The sequence below is a fragment of the Talpa europaea genome (assembly GCF_964194135.1).
Source record: "Talpa europaea genome assembly, chromosome: 3".
NCBI classification, from domain to species: Eukaryota; Metazoa; Chordata; class Mammalia; order Eulipotyphla; family Talpidae; genus Talpa; species Talpa europaea.
Window position 1 is genome coordinate 149,480,514 of NC_140069.1, and position 19,341 is coordinate 149,499,854.

Here is a 19,341-nt window from a genome sequence, read left to right on the forward strand (position 1 = left end):
CAGAACACGTGAACAAGGCGAGAGTAGAAACGGGCATGGCTTCCATGAGTGCTGCTGCGATGCGCATCGAGGGCTGCAGGCCGGGGCGGGGAGGGGGGGCGTGTATGGACAAGCGAGAGGATCCCCGCCTCACAAGCCAAATGCCAAGAAGAAAGTAAAGCAGAGGCAGGGGAAAGTAAAGACGGGGCAGTGTTGGGGCTTAGACCGGCTGGTCAGTGCTGGTCAGGAAAGGTCTCTCTGAGGAGAGCAGTTCACTAAAGTAAGGAGTCAGCGCTGTGACTATCTAGGAGAAAGGTGTCCCAAGCAAAGACGACAAAACGTGTAAATATCTGAGGAAGGAATGGGATTGGTGGACGATGGGAATAGCAGGGAGGCCAGTGCGGCCAAAGCCCAGTGAGGACGGGAACAGAGGACAGCTAGTCAAGGTCAGTTAGTGCGGCTTAAAGGTCAAGGTATGGGCTTTGGGTTTGATTTTAAGTTCACTGGCAGCTTCGGATGTGACGGGAGCGAGGGATCAGGCTAGCTACTATTGAAGACAGGGTGGGTGAGAGCAGCAAGGCTGTTCCTGAAGAGCCCATGGAGGAGTGGACGGGACGTGGCAAGTTGTGGAGTGCAGCAGAGGAAGAGGTAAAAAGTGGCCGAATCCAGGACATGCTGTGAAAGTAAAACCCGAAGTGTTTCCCAACAGACCCCACATTTTCAACCTGAAAGACACATGACATCATTCACTGAGTTAGGCCCGCGGCCTCAGGGCCAGAATGACGTCTCTGTAGAGGCAACGTTGGACTTGAGCTCCTCCCCAGATAGCTAAGTAGCCAGCACATCGGTGACACTTAAAGCAACTGAACTGAAAGGCCACGTAAGGTGTGAGAAGGTGAGCGGAGCGAATGAGGGGAGACCAGCGAGGCAGGGGACCACGAGAGTGCAGCAGTCTCAGCTCCACGGGGCTGAAAGAGGTTCACTCCCAGGAGGACCACGACAGCTGCAGTAGACAGAGATCTCGAGCTGGTCTTGGCAAAATGGGGTCCTGGGTGACAGGACAGTGACGAGAACACTCTGCAGCACGGGAAGAAGTCTGCCTGGGGCAGGTTCACCGGCAAAGGCCGCGGGCTCCGGGTTTTTTGCTAGAGAAAGGCAGCGAAGTAGAAGGGTAGCTGGGCAGGGGTGCCGGAGAGGCAGCTGACGCACATTGCCAGAGAGGAAGGTGCCAAGCCTGCAGCACACGAGAGGGCAGCAGGAGAGCCGCCTTGGTCAGCCCAGAGACCCACCCTCCTCACCAGCAAGGGAGGCAGGAGAAGACGTGATGGATGTGGGGTTTCTCCTGATGGCCTCCTTTTTACTCTTCTCTGACATAAGCAAGACCATCAACTGAAAAATGAAAGGTGGAAGGAGGTGTCAGAAGCTCGGAGGTAAGGCAGGCAGGGAAAGAAGCGTCCTGGGGCAGGGAGAAAAGAGTGGAGTGAGTGGCCATCGTGACCCCTTGAGACCCGGGGCCAGGCCTGGCGTGACCGTCAGCATGTCCACCTTGGTCTCCAGCCACTCTCCGCTGCCAGATGCAGAGTCAGGGTTGTGCTCTCAAAAACAGAACGGTGGGCAGGTGGCAACAGAGTTCAGGGAACACAGGAGAATGAGCTGAGTGACAGGCAGAGGATCCAGTGAGGAAAGGAGAGGGGCCAGTCCCGCGGCGAGGCCGCTGGATGCGAGGACCGAGCGTGGGCCCTGAACCATGAGGTGCAGATACTGGCAAAAGAGGAACGCCAGAGGGTAGGCTGGCTGCAAGAGAGATTCTGGACGTGCAACAGCAAGAGCCCTGCTGAGAGACACAGAGCCAGGCAGAGGTCCAGGGCGGGATGGACGCGGCTGGGACCAGGGCCCTCAGGGAACTCAGAGAGCCAGGAGTTCTGGTCATCAAGTAGACACGAAGACTGAGAATGGGAGCAGCAGAGAAGAGAGTGGCGGGGCTAGCCCTTCAGAAAATGAGGGAGCGCACCCAGGAAAGTCGCCAACAGCAGCAAAAAGCTCAGTCTAAAGAAACACGAAGTCACCCACACAAGGAAGAGCCACTGAAAGACTCCCCACCAGAAGCGCAGTACTCCACACAGACAAAACAAGGAGAAACACCACATGACAAAGGACAGCTGGGACTACATCGCTCCAGCGCTGAGTCACGTAGACACGGACATCGTGGAGGGTGAAGGCAGGACGCTGGGCCCCACCTAACCAGACCCTTTGGAAAAGAGGGGTCTGGACTGCGGGACGTGTGAATTACAGCTGTTTAACAGCAACTCATTTGACAACCAAAAGTATTTTGCAGGTAATTATTAAACGATACAGCAAATCCGAACTTTCCTCTAAGAGCTTCACTTACTCTGCAGGCATCAAGGAGGAGACACCCACTTCAGAGAGGAGGCAAATTTTCGCCATCCCACAGCTAGGGACACTGACAAAGATGGCCCCCCACAAGGGCAACCTCTCAAAGCAAATGAAATCTACAGCCTTCAACGATGCAGTAGCTACCTGGGGCGCCTTCTCTACTCTGTGCAAGTGAACATTACAAACAGGATTCTGCAAGGCGCCAAAAGTCCAGCTATCCAGAAACTATTTGATTTGGCTTAACCTCCCACTCCACGATAATATTCACTCCGGGAACACAGGTTTAGCTCACACACATACGGAACAACAAGTCTTAAACAAACACTGGAATTACTGTTCATTCCAGTTTTAATTTAGCTTTAATAAAATACTTCTCTACGGATACTAAACAATTTCTACTAACTCAGAGCAGGCGGGGGGGGGGGGGACTTAGCATTTTACTTTGTCATCATTTATCAAACTATTTCAGCAGACAAAAATTTCAGAACTCAGCATATAGACAAATGCTAGCTATAAAAATTGTGTACATTTTAAAAATTTTCAGTAAGTGTTGATACCTGTTTCCATAATAGTTTCTGTTTCTGCTGTCTCCAGCCCATCCATACTGTCTTCATCTTCCACTGTAGTTTTTCCTCTACTACGAGGCCTACAAAGAAATAAATATAGTTAAATGCTAAAGTTTAAGGTTCAGAATTATACTCACATAGTGCAGAAGCTGAAGGTATACAATATAGCCTGGACAATTTTTCCTAATATTAAAATTCATAGTGTAAAGCCAAGAACACCCCTTTGCACACGCACGCATACACTTCTCAGATAGGGACAAAATAGAATTAAAATACATATTCAATTAATCCAAAACAGGCAGGAAAACAATTTTAAAAAGGGGGGGGGGGAGAGGGACAGAGATGGACAAATGCAAAACAATGAGCAAGAAGATACACTAACTTAAACTCATCTACATCAAAAAACATTAAGTGCCCATGGTCTAAACACTGTAATTCAAAAGCAAAGATTTTCAGGGCCTCCCCGGTGGCACAGGGTTAAAGTTTCAGCGCTATTAAGCTGTCCCTGTGGATCCCTGGCCAGGGAGCTGACCCATATGGCACAGCAGACCTCTCCTGTCTCCTCTCAGCGGTGTATTTCAGTAGATCTGCCTGTTCTGCTCCCCACGGTCTCTGGTGGATCCTCTCACCCCACCTTCACCCCCTCCCCACACCTCTGGCCTGCACCTCGGTTCTTGTTTGCATAAATAAATCAATCTTTAAAAAAAAAAAAGCAGGGCCTCCCCTGGTGGCGCAGCGGTGGTTGAGCACTGTGCTGTGAAGCTGCCCGCAGCCTCTGCAGCACCCTTTCAATCCCCGGCCACCAGCGAGGGTCCCACATGGCGCAACAGACCTCTCCTGCCGCGCCCGCTGCTCCCCTCAGCAGTGTATTTCGTCGGTCTGCCTGTTCTGTTCCCCGCTCTGGCTCTGGTGAATTCTCTCACCCTCCGGCGCTTCTGACTGTACCCAGTGCTTGTATAAATAAATAAATAAATCTTAAAAAAAAAAAAAAGGCAAAGAATATCAGACTAAAACAGGCAGGACCCATGATGTACAGTCCATACAATATATACCTCAAATATAAAGACCCTTCTAGAAGAAAAGAAAGCTACAGGGACTGTATTAGTAAACAAAGTTGCCTTCAAATAAACAGCATAAGATCTACAGATAGATACTTTGTAATGATGAAAGCTTCAATTCATCAAGGAGACAACCATCATAATGCCTGCACAAACACTCAACTTTCAAAATACAGAAGGTAAGGAATTACACAGGTATACCCAACATATGCAGTAAGTGGCATCAGCACGCAGCAACATTAATAAAGACTGAGCAGCATTAAGGTGGACCCAGTGGACCCCCTTTTCAGAGCTCCTCAACAACAGAACACCCACTCTCTTCAAACTCATGCTCTGCACCGCAGATGCAAAACAAAGATCAGCAAATCCACAAAGACAAAGAATATAATCTCTGGTCATAATGGAATTAAATTGAAAAAGAAAGCAAAACAGATGTACACAATATACTCAAATATTTGGTAAAACAAAACAAAACAAAAACAAGAACACAAGTCAAGTCCCATAGTCAAGGAAAAAAATGACAAGGGAACTAGAAAATAACCTTCTACTAAATGAAATTGAAAACATGGCTTTTTGAAATTTTAAACTTCGGGTTAGCAGTGCATGAGGGAAATTCATAGTTGTAGATAGTTATGTCAGAAAATAAGAAAGCTCTCAACTCTAATAAAAATGCAAGCCTCCACTTTAAGGAATTAGAAAATGGGCAAATCAAACCCACAATAAGTAGAAGGAAAAAAATAATAAAGAGCAGAAATATAATATAGAAACACAGTAGTAGGCATTTTTTAAATCAACACAACCACAAGCAAAAAATAATCAAAAAAAGAGGGGAAAAGTCACAAACTAACAGAAAAATGCAACGTCACCACGAGTGACACGATGCACACTGAAAGCATAATGTAAAAATATTATAAGTGATTTTATGACAATAAATCAACAATTTAAATGAAATTAACAAAATCACTGGAAGGCAAAAATACCAAAAAATTACACTGGCTAGAAACAGAAACTCTGAATAGCAAAATACTCTTTTAAAACTGTGTAAGTATAAATTCTACAAAGAAAATTCCAAACTCTGATGGGTTTACTGAATAATTTTACCAAACTTTTAGGAAATAATACCAATCCCACATTAGGTTCAAGAAATAATGGGGCAGGAGCATTTCTAACTCGTTCTATGAAGTCAGCATTATATTGACAGCAAAATCAAAAGAGGACACTATGTAAACTGTTATCAATCATAAATAAGCCTATTTCATTGAATTAAAAAAGCATCATTCTGCCACCTTTTTACAGATATCATAAATGGTCATACCAAATCAAAACAAGAATAATGCAAGAAAATTAAATTACAGCCTGTTCTTCACTTTTAAAATACACACTAAAACTCTCAAACAAAAGATTATCAAAAGGTTCCAGGTCTACATAAGACAGAGCAATATAAGCCGAAGTGTCTCGCCTACTATAAAACCTGGAAGTGATGCATAAGACAACCACTTGTGTTTCCTTAAAATCATATAATAGCAGATTGATCGGGAAAAGACTCCCCTGGCCTGAACTCCAGGCAGCCTGAGCCCAGAAGCCAGTGTTGCGGGGGACTGGCCGTGGTGGCCGGACTGAGCTGACCTGTGGTGGCCCACAGTGGACCGGTCCTAATTACTATCACAAAGACTTTAGAACTGAACTAAAAGCCCTCTGACCGGGCTCCAGACCAACCAGTTGGTAACTGCACACAGTACAAATGTAAATATGGCTGCAACAGCTTTGAATACTAAACTACCATGTCCCAAAAAGATGGGTAACACCTGTAGTCTGTGCCGGCCCAGGTCAAGTACCTGAAAAAGCAAAAATATCAACAATCCCCCAAAGAGACTTTGAAAACCCATCTGCTCAAAACATAACATTCGAAATGCTCAGGAAGCTATCCAAAATTACTCGGTATACCAAAAATGACAAAAATATCAAATCACATTAAAATATACAGTGTACAAATGGCCAATGACAAAATGACCCAGAGATTGAGCTTACCAGATGAGCTTGTTAAGACCGCTATTACAAAATAACTGTCCAAATGAGCAATTCTGAACACTCTTAAATTTTATAACAGAAAACATCAGCAAGTAGGGGCTCCCTGGTATCGCAAGGGGTTAAACACCACACTATGAAGCAATCCACAGCCTCTGCAACACAAATTCGATCCCCAGAAGACCAGGAAGATACCCACATGGCGTAGCAGACCTCTCCTGACTCGCCCGCTGCTCCTCTCAGCGGTGTACTTCAGTCAGTCTGCCTGTTCTGTTCCCCGCTCTGTCTCTGGTGAATCCTCTCATCCCCCTGCAACTCTGGCCTGTACCCCAATTCTTGTATGTATAATAAATAAATCTTTTTTTAAAAAGCCATCAGCAAGTAAATGAAAGATAAAGAACAGAAAGAAAAAATTTAGAAAAAAATAACAAAAAATAAAAAGCACACTAAAAACAAAAAGCAGACCTAAATTAAAACATTATTAATAATTCCATTAAACATAAGTGATCTAAATACTCTAATTAAAATATGGAGATTGTTAGACTCTATTTTAAAAGTATGACCCAATGGGGGAAAAAAAAAAAAGTATGACCCAACGATATATACTGCCACATGAAACTCAATTCAATGATGATATATTTAAGGGAACAGCTAAACTATGAAATGCTAGCCAAAATTAAGCTAGAGGGCTTCCCCGGTGGCGCAGCGGTTGAGCGCTGGGTTGCGAAGCTGCCCGCAGGCTCTGTGGCGCCGGTTCGATCCCCGGCTGCTCCCCGGCCACCGGCGAGGGTCCCACATGGCGCGCAGACCTCTCCTGCCGCCCGCTGCTCCCCTCAGCAGTGTCCTTCGGTCCTTCTGCCTGCTCTGCTCCCCGCTCTGGCTCTGGTGAATTCTCTCACCCTCCCGTGCTTCTGACTGTACCCAGTGCTTGTATAAACAAAACAAACAAACAAACAAACAAATAAACATGCCTCTATTAAAAAAAAAAATTAAGCTAGAAAAGCTTTACTAATAGCATACAAAGGAGACTTCAAAACATAATTTACCAGAAACGAAAAGAGCCATTACATATTGATAAAGAGGCCAATTCACCAATAACACATACTTCTAACTCTAAATGTGCATGTACCTAGCAAAACTTCAAAATCCATGAACCAAAAAGAATGGCAGAACTGAGAAAAACAGCTCCACAATTATACTGAGAAACCTCACTCCTTTCTCAGCAACAAATAGAACTAGTAGAAAATTAGCAGGTACATACAAAAAGCAGGCCTCCCTGGAGGTGCAAGGGCTTAAGATGCAACCTATGAAGCTATCCACAGCCACTGCAGCACAAGTTCGATCCCCAGCTAGGAAGCTACCAGCTACAAGGTGCAGCAGACCTCTCCTGACTTGCCCGCTGCTCGCCTAACTCACCCGCTGCGCCCCTCAGCAGTGTATTTCATTCAATCTGCCTATTCTGTTCCCCACGCTGTCCTGGTGAATCCTCTTATCCCCCACACACACACACCTCTGGCCTGTACCCCAGTTCTTGTATGCATAAGTAAATGAATCTCTTAAAAAAAAAAAAAAAACGGAATAGGGCCTCCCCAGTGGCGCAGCGGTTGAGCGCTGAGTTGCGAAGCTGCCCGCAGCCTCTGCAGCGCCGGTTCGATCCCCGGCTGCTCCCCGGCCACCGGAGGAGGGTCCCACGTGGCGCGCAGACCTCTCCTGCTGCCCGCTGCTCCCCTCAGGAGTGTACCTTGGTCCTTCTGCCTGCTCTGCTCCCCGCTCTGGCTCTGGTGAATTCTCTCACCCTCCTGCGCTTCTGACTATACCCAGTGCTTGTATAAATAAATCTTTAAATTTAAAAAAAGGCAGAATATACAAAAAGCAAACAATATCATCAAACAACTGGATCCAATTAACATTTATAAAATACTCCACCGAGTAACAGCACAATACACATTTACAGCAATGTACCTATAACGTTAATCAGTATAATATCCTGCAACACACACCAAACCAAGTTCTTAAAAATGTAAATCATAAATCATAAAATGTATGTTCTCAGATCATAATGAAACTAAACTAGAAATCTTACTGATAACACAAATATCTCCAGACAATTCAAAATTAAACAGCACACTGCTAAATAACCCATAGACCATGAAGAAATTGTCAGAGAAAGTAGGACATATTCTGAATGAATGAAAATGAAAATACAGTATATCAAAATGTATAGACTACAGCTAAAACACTTGTTAGGAATAAAACCTGTAACATTAAAAGCTTGTATCAGAAAATAAGATCTAAAGGGCCTCCCTGGTGGCACAAGGTGTTAAGACGCAACCTATGAAGCTATTCGCAGCCACTGCAGCACAAGTTCAATGCCCGGCCATGGAGGTGACCCATATGGCGCAGCAGACCTCTCCTGTCTCGCCTGCTGCTCCCCTCAGCAGAGTATTTCAGTCAATCTGCCTGTTCTGTTCCCCACTCTGTCTCTGGTGAATCCGCTCACCTCCACACCTCTGGCTTGTACCCCAGTGCTTGTATGCATAAATAAATAAATCTTTAAAAAAAAAAAAAGATCTAAAAATCAACTATCTAAGCTTCTACCAAAGTCACTAAAACAAAATAAAAACCCAAATGTAGCAGAAGAAAATAGTCAAGGACAAAACAAATTGGAAACAAAATATAAAAAAAAAATCAATGAAATCCCATATGTGGTAAAAAAAATTCATATCCAGAATTTAGAGAACTCCCGAAACTTACCTACAAAAATTTTTTAAATGGGCAAAGGATTTTAAGAGACATTTGTCCAAAGATATGCATATTGCCAATAAGCACATGAAAAAATAATCAACATCTCTAATCTTTAAGAAAATGGAAATCAAAACTACAAAATACCACCTCACACTCATTAGAATCGCTACTATTAAAAAAAAAATAGTGAACAAGTATGGTGAGGCTGTAGAGAGACTGGAGCGCTCATGGGGTGCTGGTGTGAATAGACAATGGTATAGTGGAAACCAGTATGGCAGATTCTCAGAAACGTAAAAATAGGCATCTCCCTGGTGGTGCAGCGGGTTGAGTGCAGCGCTGTGAAGCTGTCCACAGCCTCTGCAGTGTGGGTTCGATTCCCGGCCAGCCAAGGAGAAACGTGGCATGGCAGACCTCTCCTGCCTCGCCCGCTGCTCCCCTCAGCAGTGTCTTCAGTCCATCTGCCTGTTCTGCTCCCCGCTCTCTCTGGTGAATTCTCTCACCCTCCCATGTCTCTGACCTGTACCCCAGTTCTTGTATAAATAAATCTTAAAAAAAAAAAAAAGAAATGTAAAAATAAAATTACCACCTGATCCAACAACCACACTTCTGGGTACACATTCAAGACCCGAAAGTCTCAAAGAGATATGTGTACACCATGTTCACAGCAAGAAACTCACAACAGCTAAACAAAAGCAAACCAAGTGCCCACCCAGAGAGCAATAAACCAGCAAAATACGGGGCAGACAACAGACTGTTATTCAAGCTTAAAAGGAAAGCGGTTCTGATACAGGCTGCGACTTGGGTGAGCCGTGACATCACGCCCAGTAAGAAAGAAAATTCCGACATGATTCCACTTACATGAGTCTCAGAAGCCAAATCAGGGAAAGAAAGTAGAATGGTGGGTGCCCGGGCGTGGGAGGTGGAGGAACTGGAACTGGTGTCTGATGGGAAGAGTTCTGGGGAGGGGTGGGAATGGCCGCACAACAGGGCTGCACATACTGCCACTGACCTCAACACTGCGACATGGTTTGACAGCAGATGTTAGGAGTGTTTGCCAGTTTTAAAAATTGCAAAAGAGGCAGCTCTCCTGCCCGCCTATGACTGTGCAGCTGTTTCTTTTCACAAACCTTTTCCCTTTGCAAACAGCAGTAGCCGCTCTCCTGCCCACCTGTGACTACGCAGGTGCCTGTCTTTATCTTTCTCCTTTTCCTAATAAACCTGTCCTTCTCAAGTGTAAAAGAAGAAAGAAAAATTGCAAAAGAAAAAGGAAAACGCATCTAACTATAAAAATTATCTCCCCTAAACGACATCCATCTCCTTTCAAAGGGCCCCAAATGACAAGGACAGGAACATTCATTAGGCGCCTGCTGCGTGCCAGGCGTCACGTGAACACCTAAAGAACATCACTCACCAAATCCTCCTAACCACCGCACCAAAGATGATGCTGTTTCCACTGTACAGATCAGGAAGCTGAAATTCAAACTAGTTAAGTCAGCCAACGTCACTTGCATTCGTGGAGCAAGCCACAGTACAAGGGAGGAGAACCATGAACTCCTGATGAATGTGTCAAACTACTGGCTCCTCTTAAATATCAATTTAAAAAATAATAATAAACATTTGTCGGTGGCAGGGAAGCCAGCTATCTAGGGCCAATCCCCATACTTGCTACCCCAAACGGTAACTTCATACAGAATTCTACTACTAAGCCCCTCGCATTTCAAAATGCGCAAGGTGAAAAAAGCTCAGAGCCCTCTCTGCGTCCCAGGACTTCACTCCATTGGCCTATGACACATCAGTGCAACACTGACACCAGTGCAATCTCTCCGGCAACAGTAGAGATTGGATGCAGAGACTCCAGTGGCTGTTTCCATCTACCAAGTCCACAGTGGCGCTGTTCACAACAGTCAAAAGGTGGAAGCAACCCAAGTGTCCACTGGCTGAGGAACAAAGGAAATGTGGGCGCTCCGTACCGTGGAATATTACCCAGCCCTTAAAAAGGCAGAACCCTGACACATTGCGTGAATAAGCCTCAAAGACGTTACGTCCAGGGGCGGTGCCAGTCACAACAGGCAACTGCCGTGTGACTCCCCCCGCGGGCAGCGCCCAGGGCAGTGAAATCCAGAGGCGGAACGCAGAGCAGGGGCTGCCAGGGGCTGGGGTGGGGGAGACAGTTACTGCTCAGTGGGCGCGGCATTTCCACCCGGGGAAGACGAAGTTCTGGAGACAGAAAGCGGTGAGCGTGGGGGCCGCTACGCAAGGGGCCTGGAATCCGCGCTGCTGAGCCATTTACTTTAAGAAGTGGCTAAAATGCTAAGTTACTGTCCCGTGCGCCTCACCCTGCTTCAAACAAAACAATCAATGAAACCAAAATCATCTCCTTTGGAAAAACCAATAAACCTGCCAAGCTTTATAGTAAAACTAGCAGAACAGGGGAAGGCACCAAGCTAGCGCACGAGCGGAGAAAGTGGGGGTTTCGCCAGAGCCCAGGCAGCAGCAGGGCCGAGCGCCCCGCGGCCCGACTCGCGCAGACGGTCACCCGCCCAACTGCCCCGCTGGGGGTGGGGGGGAGCCCCGACCGCAGGCACGAGCGCTCCCGGAACACGGGGGGGGGGGGGGGGGGGGGATTGGCTTCCCGGCCCAGTTCCCGCCCAGCCGGACCGCACAGCACCGCACAGCGGGGGCCCCACGTCGCTCCACAGGGGGCACCGCCAGGGCGCGCGGCGCAGCGACCTCTGCCGGCCCAGCGTCCCCACACGCCAGGCCCAGTCCCGGGACCAACGGCCGGTCCCTCGGGACGGGGGCGCCGCCGGGGCCTCAGCACGTGCCGGGCGCTCACCCAGGGGCCCCGCGAGGCCGCGCCTGGGGCGGGCGGGGAGACGGGCCGCGGGGCCCGAGGCCGGGGCGGCGCCCCCGGACAGAGGTCACGGGGGACCCCCGCGGGTGCGCGGACAGACACGGCCCGCGCGGCAGGGACGCAGCCCGCACATTCACGGGGTGACGCGCCGCCCGCGCCCCGCTCGGCTGAGGGGCCCGAAACACCATGAGGCGGAGGCGCCCGAGCTGACGCAGAAGGCTCTGGAGGCCGCAGCTTCACGCGGAAGCGCGTCGGGGCGTCTGACGCAAGAGGGCTGCGTGTGCGCGTGCGTGCGGGCGGCGCCGTGGCCCGTGGCGTGCCGAGTGCGCATGCGCGCAGTGTCCCCGCGGGGAGCGCGAGGGACACCGGGGCGAGAGGCGGCCGCGCGGACGGGGGCGTCTCCACGCGGGGCCGGAGGCCGCAAGGCGCGGCCCTCACGGAGCACCAGTTGGGGCCGCCGCCGCCGGGCGCCCACCCTCTCCAGGCCCCGCGTGAACAGGCCCGCGCCTCCCACCGGGCGCCCCAGCCCTCGGCCGAGCTCCGGCGCCGCCACGCCCGGACACGCCCCGCACGCCACGGGCCACGGGATCGGCGGCCACGGGATCGGCGGCCACGGGATCGGCGGCCACGGGATCGGCGGCCACGGGATCGGCGGCCACGGGATCGGCGGCCCGCGCCCCGGACGCCGCCCTGCGCCATGATCCGAGGCTCGGCCTCGTCCGCGGCCCGACCCCCCCGCCGCCCACCGGGACTCACCTGCTCGGGCACTGACCCCTCAGAGACGGCGCCGCGCGGGGGTGTGCGGGGATCACAGATCCTCACTAGAAAATGCGGACGACGTGACCGGCCATTGAGAGGAACCGAGCGGGGCCCTGCCTGGCGGGGCAGGGCTGTCTCCGCTCTCCGAGGCCGTCGGCAGCCCCTGCACCACCAGTCCAGTCCCCGGCCACAGGGCGCACACACCTCTCCCGTCTCCGCTGCTCCCCCAGCCGTGGACTCCAGCAGGTCCGCCTGTCCTGCCCCCCGCTCTGTCTCTGGGGAGTCCTCTCAACCCCACAAGCCTCTGGCCTGCACCCCAGTTCTTGTATGCATAAATAAATAAATCTTAAAAAAAAAAAGAATAAAGTGGCCTGTAAACATGAGACCTCCAATCTTACCAACTATCAGAAATGGACATTGAAGCAAGACAGTATCATCTGACGTATCAAATAGGCTGAGTGGCAACACCCTTGCGGGCAGGTTACTGGAAAACAGACCCTAGCGGAGTGTAAACTGGACAACTGTACCAAAGTGCCCTAAATATAGAGCCCAGAATATAGCTCTTATTTAGTCTTCTGTGTCAGAGAGCTGAGAAAATCATCTGGTAATTATAAAGCCTAAAACACTATGCAAGAAATTGTTAGGGCAGGATTTATGCAGCAATGAGGACATTATAACCAAAGCAAAGAAAAATCAAGAGTAACCATGTTCCCATCAACTAGCCGGCAATCATCACACCAGTTCAGAATGGGCGTGATCACTCACACCGGCCTCGGCCCGCCCCCCTAACAAGCCAGAGATTTTTATGTGCAGGTGCCCCGACAGCTGGCAGCACATGTGGTGTCCACATGTGTGTGCCAGGCACTAAGGTTTCACAAAGACTGGACAAGAGTGAGGGTGAGACAGGCATCACAATTACCTAAAATAAAAATAAAACCACTTCAGAAATACCTAAAAATATTTTCATTATTCTTATTTTACCACTCTGCAATCAAAGAGCTTACAGTACATACAAAAATTTGCATTTGTTCAAAAACCAGAAACACATAGAAGAGATCCATGTAACATCAACTTTTCAGAAGGTCCTCGAATTAAAAATGAGCAACTTTAGCAACTACTTCACCTGAAATTTCCTTTTAAATAAATCTTGAGGGGGGTGGGAGGGGAGGGATTGGGATCAGAGGGGGGGGGTTGCAATTGTAAGGGGAATATAAAAATAAAATTTATTATTTAAAAACAAACAAACAAATAAATAAATCTTGAGGCAAGGGAAATGTGGGACCTATACTTTCCATCCAGGCGCAAAATCTGGACACACCTAAAAAAGCCCTAAAAATCAGCCCTTTTTAAAGCTATTGACCCGGTCTTTTTTACCTTCTGGTGTCCTAGTGAAAGAGTTCCACAATAATGGTCCACGATGTACAGAAAGAGAGAAAGGAAGCACCACGGTTAGTTACAGGGGCAAAGAGGGATGCATCATGTACAAAAGGCCAAAAATGAAAACTGCACCAAACTTCTGAACAGAAATATTGCAAGGAGAAAACTACTCAAAATAAACACAAACATGGAAGGGGTTAAAGGATCTAACGGACGAGCACAAAAAAAAGATGGCAGAAATGAATCCAAACATACATCCGTGACTATGCAGCCTGTGAATGAACCCTTGTCTCCAGCGGGAAGACAAAAAAACACCAGACGAGATTTACAAACAAAAGTCTCGGGCCACGAGGCGACTGAGGGCAGATGAGGAGAGAGAGAGAGGAGAGGCTCATGTGCTCAGTCTCTCAACAAGTGAGGGCTGACCAGTGCTAACTCCCACTGAACATGCTGGAAAGTCCTTGCCCTGGTCATGCCCAGGGCTGATGGACGCTGAGCCCCCAGGAACAGCCAGGCCCCGGGTGGAAGCGTGGACAGGCTGGGCGCTGGTCAGTCCTGCCAGGGGAGCTGAGGGCGTAGGGCCTTTGCAAACACACCGTGTGGCTTTTCACTGCTGGAAATAAAAAAGTGTATTTCACATTGGGACCAAGGACACACATGAAACACTACACAGGAGGAAGGCGACCTTTGAAAGAGGAGGGCCAATTTTAGGAAAATAGTGGGATTTCTGTACGTATCACAGGGATGCCGTCAATTACCCTCTTAAGGTGCAGCAAGGAGGATACTCCCCAGGATGAAAATCTGAGGCTTAAGCAGGAATGTCGAGGAACACGAAGTGGATTTGTCACTGTGTTGTTTTTTTTTTAAAGATTTATTTATTTATGCATACAAGAGCTGGGGTGCAGGCCAGAGGTGTGGGGGGTGGGGGTGAGAGGATTCACCACAGAGTGTGGGGAACAGAACAGGCAGATCCACGGAAATCCACTGCGGAGGGGAGCAGTGGGGAGACAGGACAGGTGTATTGTGCCATGCGGGTCAGCTCCCTGGCAGGGATCGAACTCACGCATGACAGCTTGATAGTGCTGAGACTTTAACCCCTTGCCTGTCACTGTTTCTAAATAGACTGTGTGAAAGGAGACAGTGGCGTCTGGGAGGCGGGGAGAGGGGGCCGTTCAGGCTGAGGCGGATCAGCGACTGTGTCTCGGCAGATAAACACTCAGGCCGTGATTCCCAGGGCAAGCGCAAGAACGATGCACAGAGGCTCTGACTACTGGGGGAAGCATGAGCGAGAGGAAATCGGTGGGGGGCGAGGGGGGCTACTCCAGAAGTGAAGATGTGCTGCACGAGCAAAGGCAAATCTGGGGGAGAGGGGGGATGGGGGAGCGGCCACAGGCCGCAAGAGTCCTGGCAGCTCTGCAGCCTCCCTCTTGGCGCAAGGGGTTAAGCGCCGCACTGTGAAGCAAATAAGAAGCCTCTGCAGCCCAGCCGGGCAGAAAGCAACCCACAGGGTACAGCAGACCTCTCCTGTCTCGTCCACTGCTCCCCTCAGCAGTGTGTTTCCTTAGATCTGCCTGTTCTGCTCCCCACTCTGTCTCTGGTGAGTCCTCTCACCCGCTGCATCTCTGGCCTGTACCCCAGCTCTTGTATGCATAAATAAATAAATCTTTTTAAAAAAATAATAAAAGCATGTGAACACACGATGGGCGCACGCGAGGACCCAAGAGGGTCAGACAAGACCTCAAAGGGTCTCGCTGGAGGGCGGAGGATGGGCATGTGGTGTGGTGGGGGGCAGTTTAAGGGACAGGAAAAACTGGGGGATGACATTCCATTTCTTAAACTGTAAGTGCTGCTGCCGACAACTGTGCAGTCATGAAACCACACGGAGGAGGAGGGAGCATGAACTCTCACCACTGAAAATGCTGAAAAGGGAGCTCACCCCCATGGGCCCCACCCTCTCAGTGCCCCTCCAGTGCCTGGCCCCCCACGGCACTCAGGTGCCAGCCCCATTACTCAAGCTGTGACTGCTCCAGGAGCTGGAAGGGGGGGGGGGGTTGTATTCTTTTTGGTTTCTCTTTCCTCACTGGACTGCGTCTGCCCAGGACAGAGCAGCTTCCTGTGGGCTCCCGCCCCACAGAGGCTGCCAGGACCCTCCCCCGGACAAAGCAAACACTCAGGTGTTCATTCACTTCCGCCCCATTCTGGGGCATGTGCTGGGGGGTTGGGGGGTGGCACCCAGCTCCTGGCAGCCTGGCGGGTTGCACAGACACTGCGGCCCGAGGTCTACTACGAGATCGAACCTGTTCTCAGAGATCTAGGGTTTCCGGGGTCGGCATGTTAATTGTGCTCTATTTTCAACTTTAGTTAAAGATACAAACTCACTTCCTTTAAAAACTCACAAGCGGGCTGCGAGGCCTACCGCAGCCTCTGTAGCGCCGGTTCGTTCCCCGGCTGCCGGCGAGGGTCCCACAAAAAAGAAAAAAATAAATCCTCCCCTTCATCCTCCAGCTTCTAGAAAGAACCATCTTGGCCTCCCCCTCTGCTCTCGCCTGGGCCCATGGACCCCACAGCACCCCCACAGCACCAGTGGAACCCCTTTAGCAGGAGTCGTGTAAAAAAAATATCCAGTTACCTAGTGAAATGCTGATATTTAAAATCCAGAGTTTGCTTCAAGTAGCCGGGACAGGAGAGTGACAGGACAGTGACTGGCTGGCAGGGTGGAGGCAGCTGGGAGCTGCGGGAGTCTGGGGTGCGGGACCCCCAGCCAACCGCCCCGCTCCCAGGTCGCTCCCAGGTCGCAGGTGCCGGGGAAAGAGCGTCTGGGGCAGCAGGTCTGGGCGCCGCTGACTGAGCCAACCTGTCACCCACCCCAGTCGGGGACCCACTTCTATAACACGGTACGGACAGCAGCCCAGAGGGGACGCGAGACCCAGACTCGGAAGGAGGAACAGAGGTCTCCACGGGGAAGGCAGACCAGGCAGGGCAGGCGGGGGCGCACGGTAGGCTGGGGCTGGAGTAGAGAGCAAGAGCTGGGGTGTGGGGGGCCACCCCCACTGTCAGTCTCCACGACTTCTCCTGTTCTGAATCCCAAGCCAAAGCTGATGGTTTGTCTATTCAACAAGTATTTGGGGACGAGCTGTGTGCCAGCACTGTCCTCACTGAATAACCCTGTCTGTACTCCAGACCAGTGCTTCTCAACTGGGGGGCCCCTGCCCCCCCCCAACTGACAGTGTCTGCAGACTGCTATCAGAAGAGTCCAGAAATGCTGCTAAACGCCCCTCAGTGCAACACAGGCCGCCATCTCACTACCCCCTCACCCCTGTCCCTCCAGGGCATCAGCCAGGTGCCCCGGGCCTGCAGCCCGCTGTGCAAGGGAGAAGCCCCACAGAGCAGCCGGCTCCACTCCACAGCACCTGCACCCGCCCTCAGCGTGGCCCTTCATCCCGCTTCCACTGGACACGCAGGTGCTGTCCAGTCACGTGGCAAGCAGAGATAGACATAGCACGAATCTTGAGATTTGGCTTACATCATTTTATAAGCTGCATTTCACGATAACTTTTAGAAATAAAAAAGCTGCTGTTCTCAGCAACTCGGGCTAAGGGCTTGAGCAGGGCTCACTTGTTCCCTAACCACCAGGTCTCACCACATGGGGCCTCAGGGCGCCAGCACCCCTCTCTGTCCCACACCTGTCTACAATACCTCTCGGTTGCTTTTTCTGGGTTCTCTACTGCCAGCGCCCCTCCCCCACCCCATCCCACACACCTGCAAGGCCAGCTCCACCTGCTCATGATCCTGCCAGGTGCGCTCACACAGAGAGCCCTCCACGCTCAAGGCCACAGTCCGCCTCTCCTAGTGCTCCTCCCACACCCCTCCGGCCCCAGGAATGCCCCTCTGTGCCAAGATGACTTATTTTGGGGGTGTACCACCCTCGTCAGAGAAATCAGGGGTGCTGAGGCTTTATTTCTGATGACAGGCATACTTTCAACTCAGAAGAGCAATAAGGGGTCACTGAGAGGGAACCCTAATCTTCCCAGAGGTCTTTCTATGAAAGAGAACCCCTGGCTTATGCCACTGTCCTTCTCTAGACGCTCCCTGTTGGCCCTTCCACCTGCCTGAACTCCTCACCCTTCCAGTCTGCCGCCTTTCAAACAACTCTCCACGCGAGCCACTCCCCTGCCCTGCAGCCCCCACCCACCACACGTGGGCTCCTGGGCCCCACAGCCGCGGGGCAGTGAAGCAGCCCTTGGTTCTCACCAGTTCTGCTTTGGATCCAGACAGCGACACAGATGGTTGATTCTGAGCGGGGACAAGGGGCCTCACATTCCCAAACCAATGTTCGGTGCTCCCTTCAAGACCACAGCGCCCAGGGCAGGCGAGGAAGCAGGTAAGCAGGTGCACTTGTGTCGTGCCGGCGGAGTACAGCCTGGCACGGTCTGGCTACAGTGAAAGCTGCCGGTCTTAGTCTTCAAAATCAGTGAAACCTGCGGCCCAGGAAAGCCGCACGGGAACACAGCACGAGTAAGTGATGGGGCGCACAGAGGTTCAGCCGTAAGGACACGCGGCTACACTTTATTTCTAAGCCTCAAAGACTGAGAGGGGGGAAAAACTTGCTCGTCAGCAGGAGAAGACCACTCAGAGACACCGTCCACTTACGCAGCCGCTGGGTCTCTGGAGCTGTGGCGGCCGATGTGGAGTGGCCGCCACAGCCGTGCTCAGGGGGCAGGATGCACAACAGGAGCCTTTACACCTTATTTTGCCCATTAAATAGTTTCTTGTTTTCTGAATGGTTTTACACATATCTGTAAAAATTAATCTGTGTGTATGTGTAAATAAAATATACCACAAACAAGAGTTTGAAGCCTTGAGATGATGGCACAAAATATTTCCATTTTCCCCGGCTGATGAGTGCTGATGTCGCTGCGGTCATTTTTTTCCTAGCCTAGTGAACATCTTCAAGGACCACTCAAAGCTGACTGACTATGTCACAAACCCTTAGAATGAAACCTTGTCGTCTGTGGGAAAAACACTTCGGGAAAAATGCGCCACCCTCACCCCACCCCGCCCTGGGCCTGGCGTCGCCAGGGCCCAGGTACCCCCGCTTGGCTCCAAGTGACCTAAGACGTGGGGAAGCAGGGCCTGGTCAGGGCTTAAGGCATGGGTGGGTGTGGGGGCACACAGCAGGTAGGGGTTCACCCACGCTTCACTGAACAATCCAGACATGGGGGGGCCGCCATGGGCTGCCTCCAGGGCCAGCGACGAGGTTCACCTCCCCTGCCTCTTCGGGGAAGGGGGACCAGGCGGCCCCGGGCATTGCTCACCTGCAAGCCGGGACAACAGTGCTGAGAACAGCGCCTGGCTCTGGGCCACCCAACCCCTCCACGCACACCCGCTATCTCTGGCACCGCAGGCACCAGCAGCTGGGGTGGGGGTGGCCTTCCCTTATCTGCGACTTTCCAGGCACTTCCCTGCAGTGACAGACACACAAGTGACGAGGACCTACTCACATCAGGCGGGAAGATACTCTCGGCCCAGCGGCGACGCTGCCCTCCGCTATGGGGCAGGAGAAGTCCGGGCACCAGCCTGCCCC

The 19,341-nt window shown here is 50.9% G+C and overlaps 1 protein-coding gene across 1 annotated transcript in view; it reads right to left on the reverse strand.

The window, feature by feature from the left end:
• Positions 1–19,341, reverse strand: part of KMT2C (lysine methyltransferase 2C) — a gene marked incomplete at both ends in the record, with an annotated part of 180,998 nt that overhangs the window by 131,402 nt on the left and 30,255 nt on the right. The window contains one exon of the mRNA XM_084230748.1: positions 2,931–3,019. Within this exon, the coding sequence (XP_084086874.1) occupies positions 2,931–3,019 (89 nt within the window). The remainder of the gene's footprint in view (positions 1–2,930; positions 3,020–19,341) is intronic.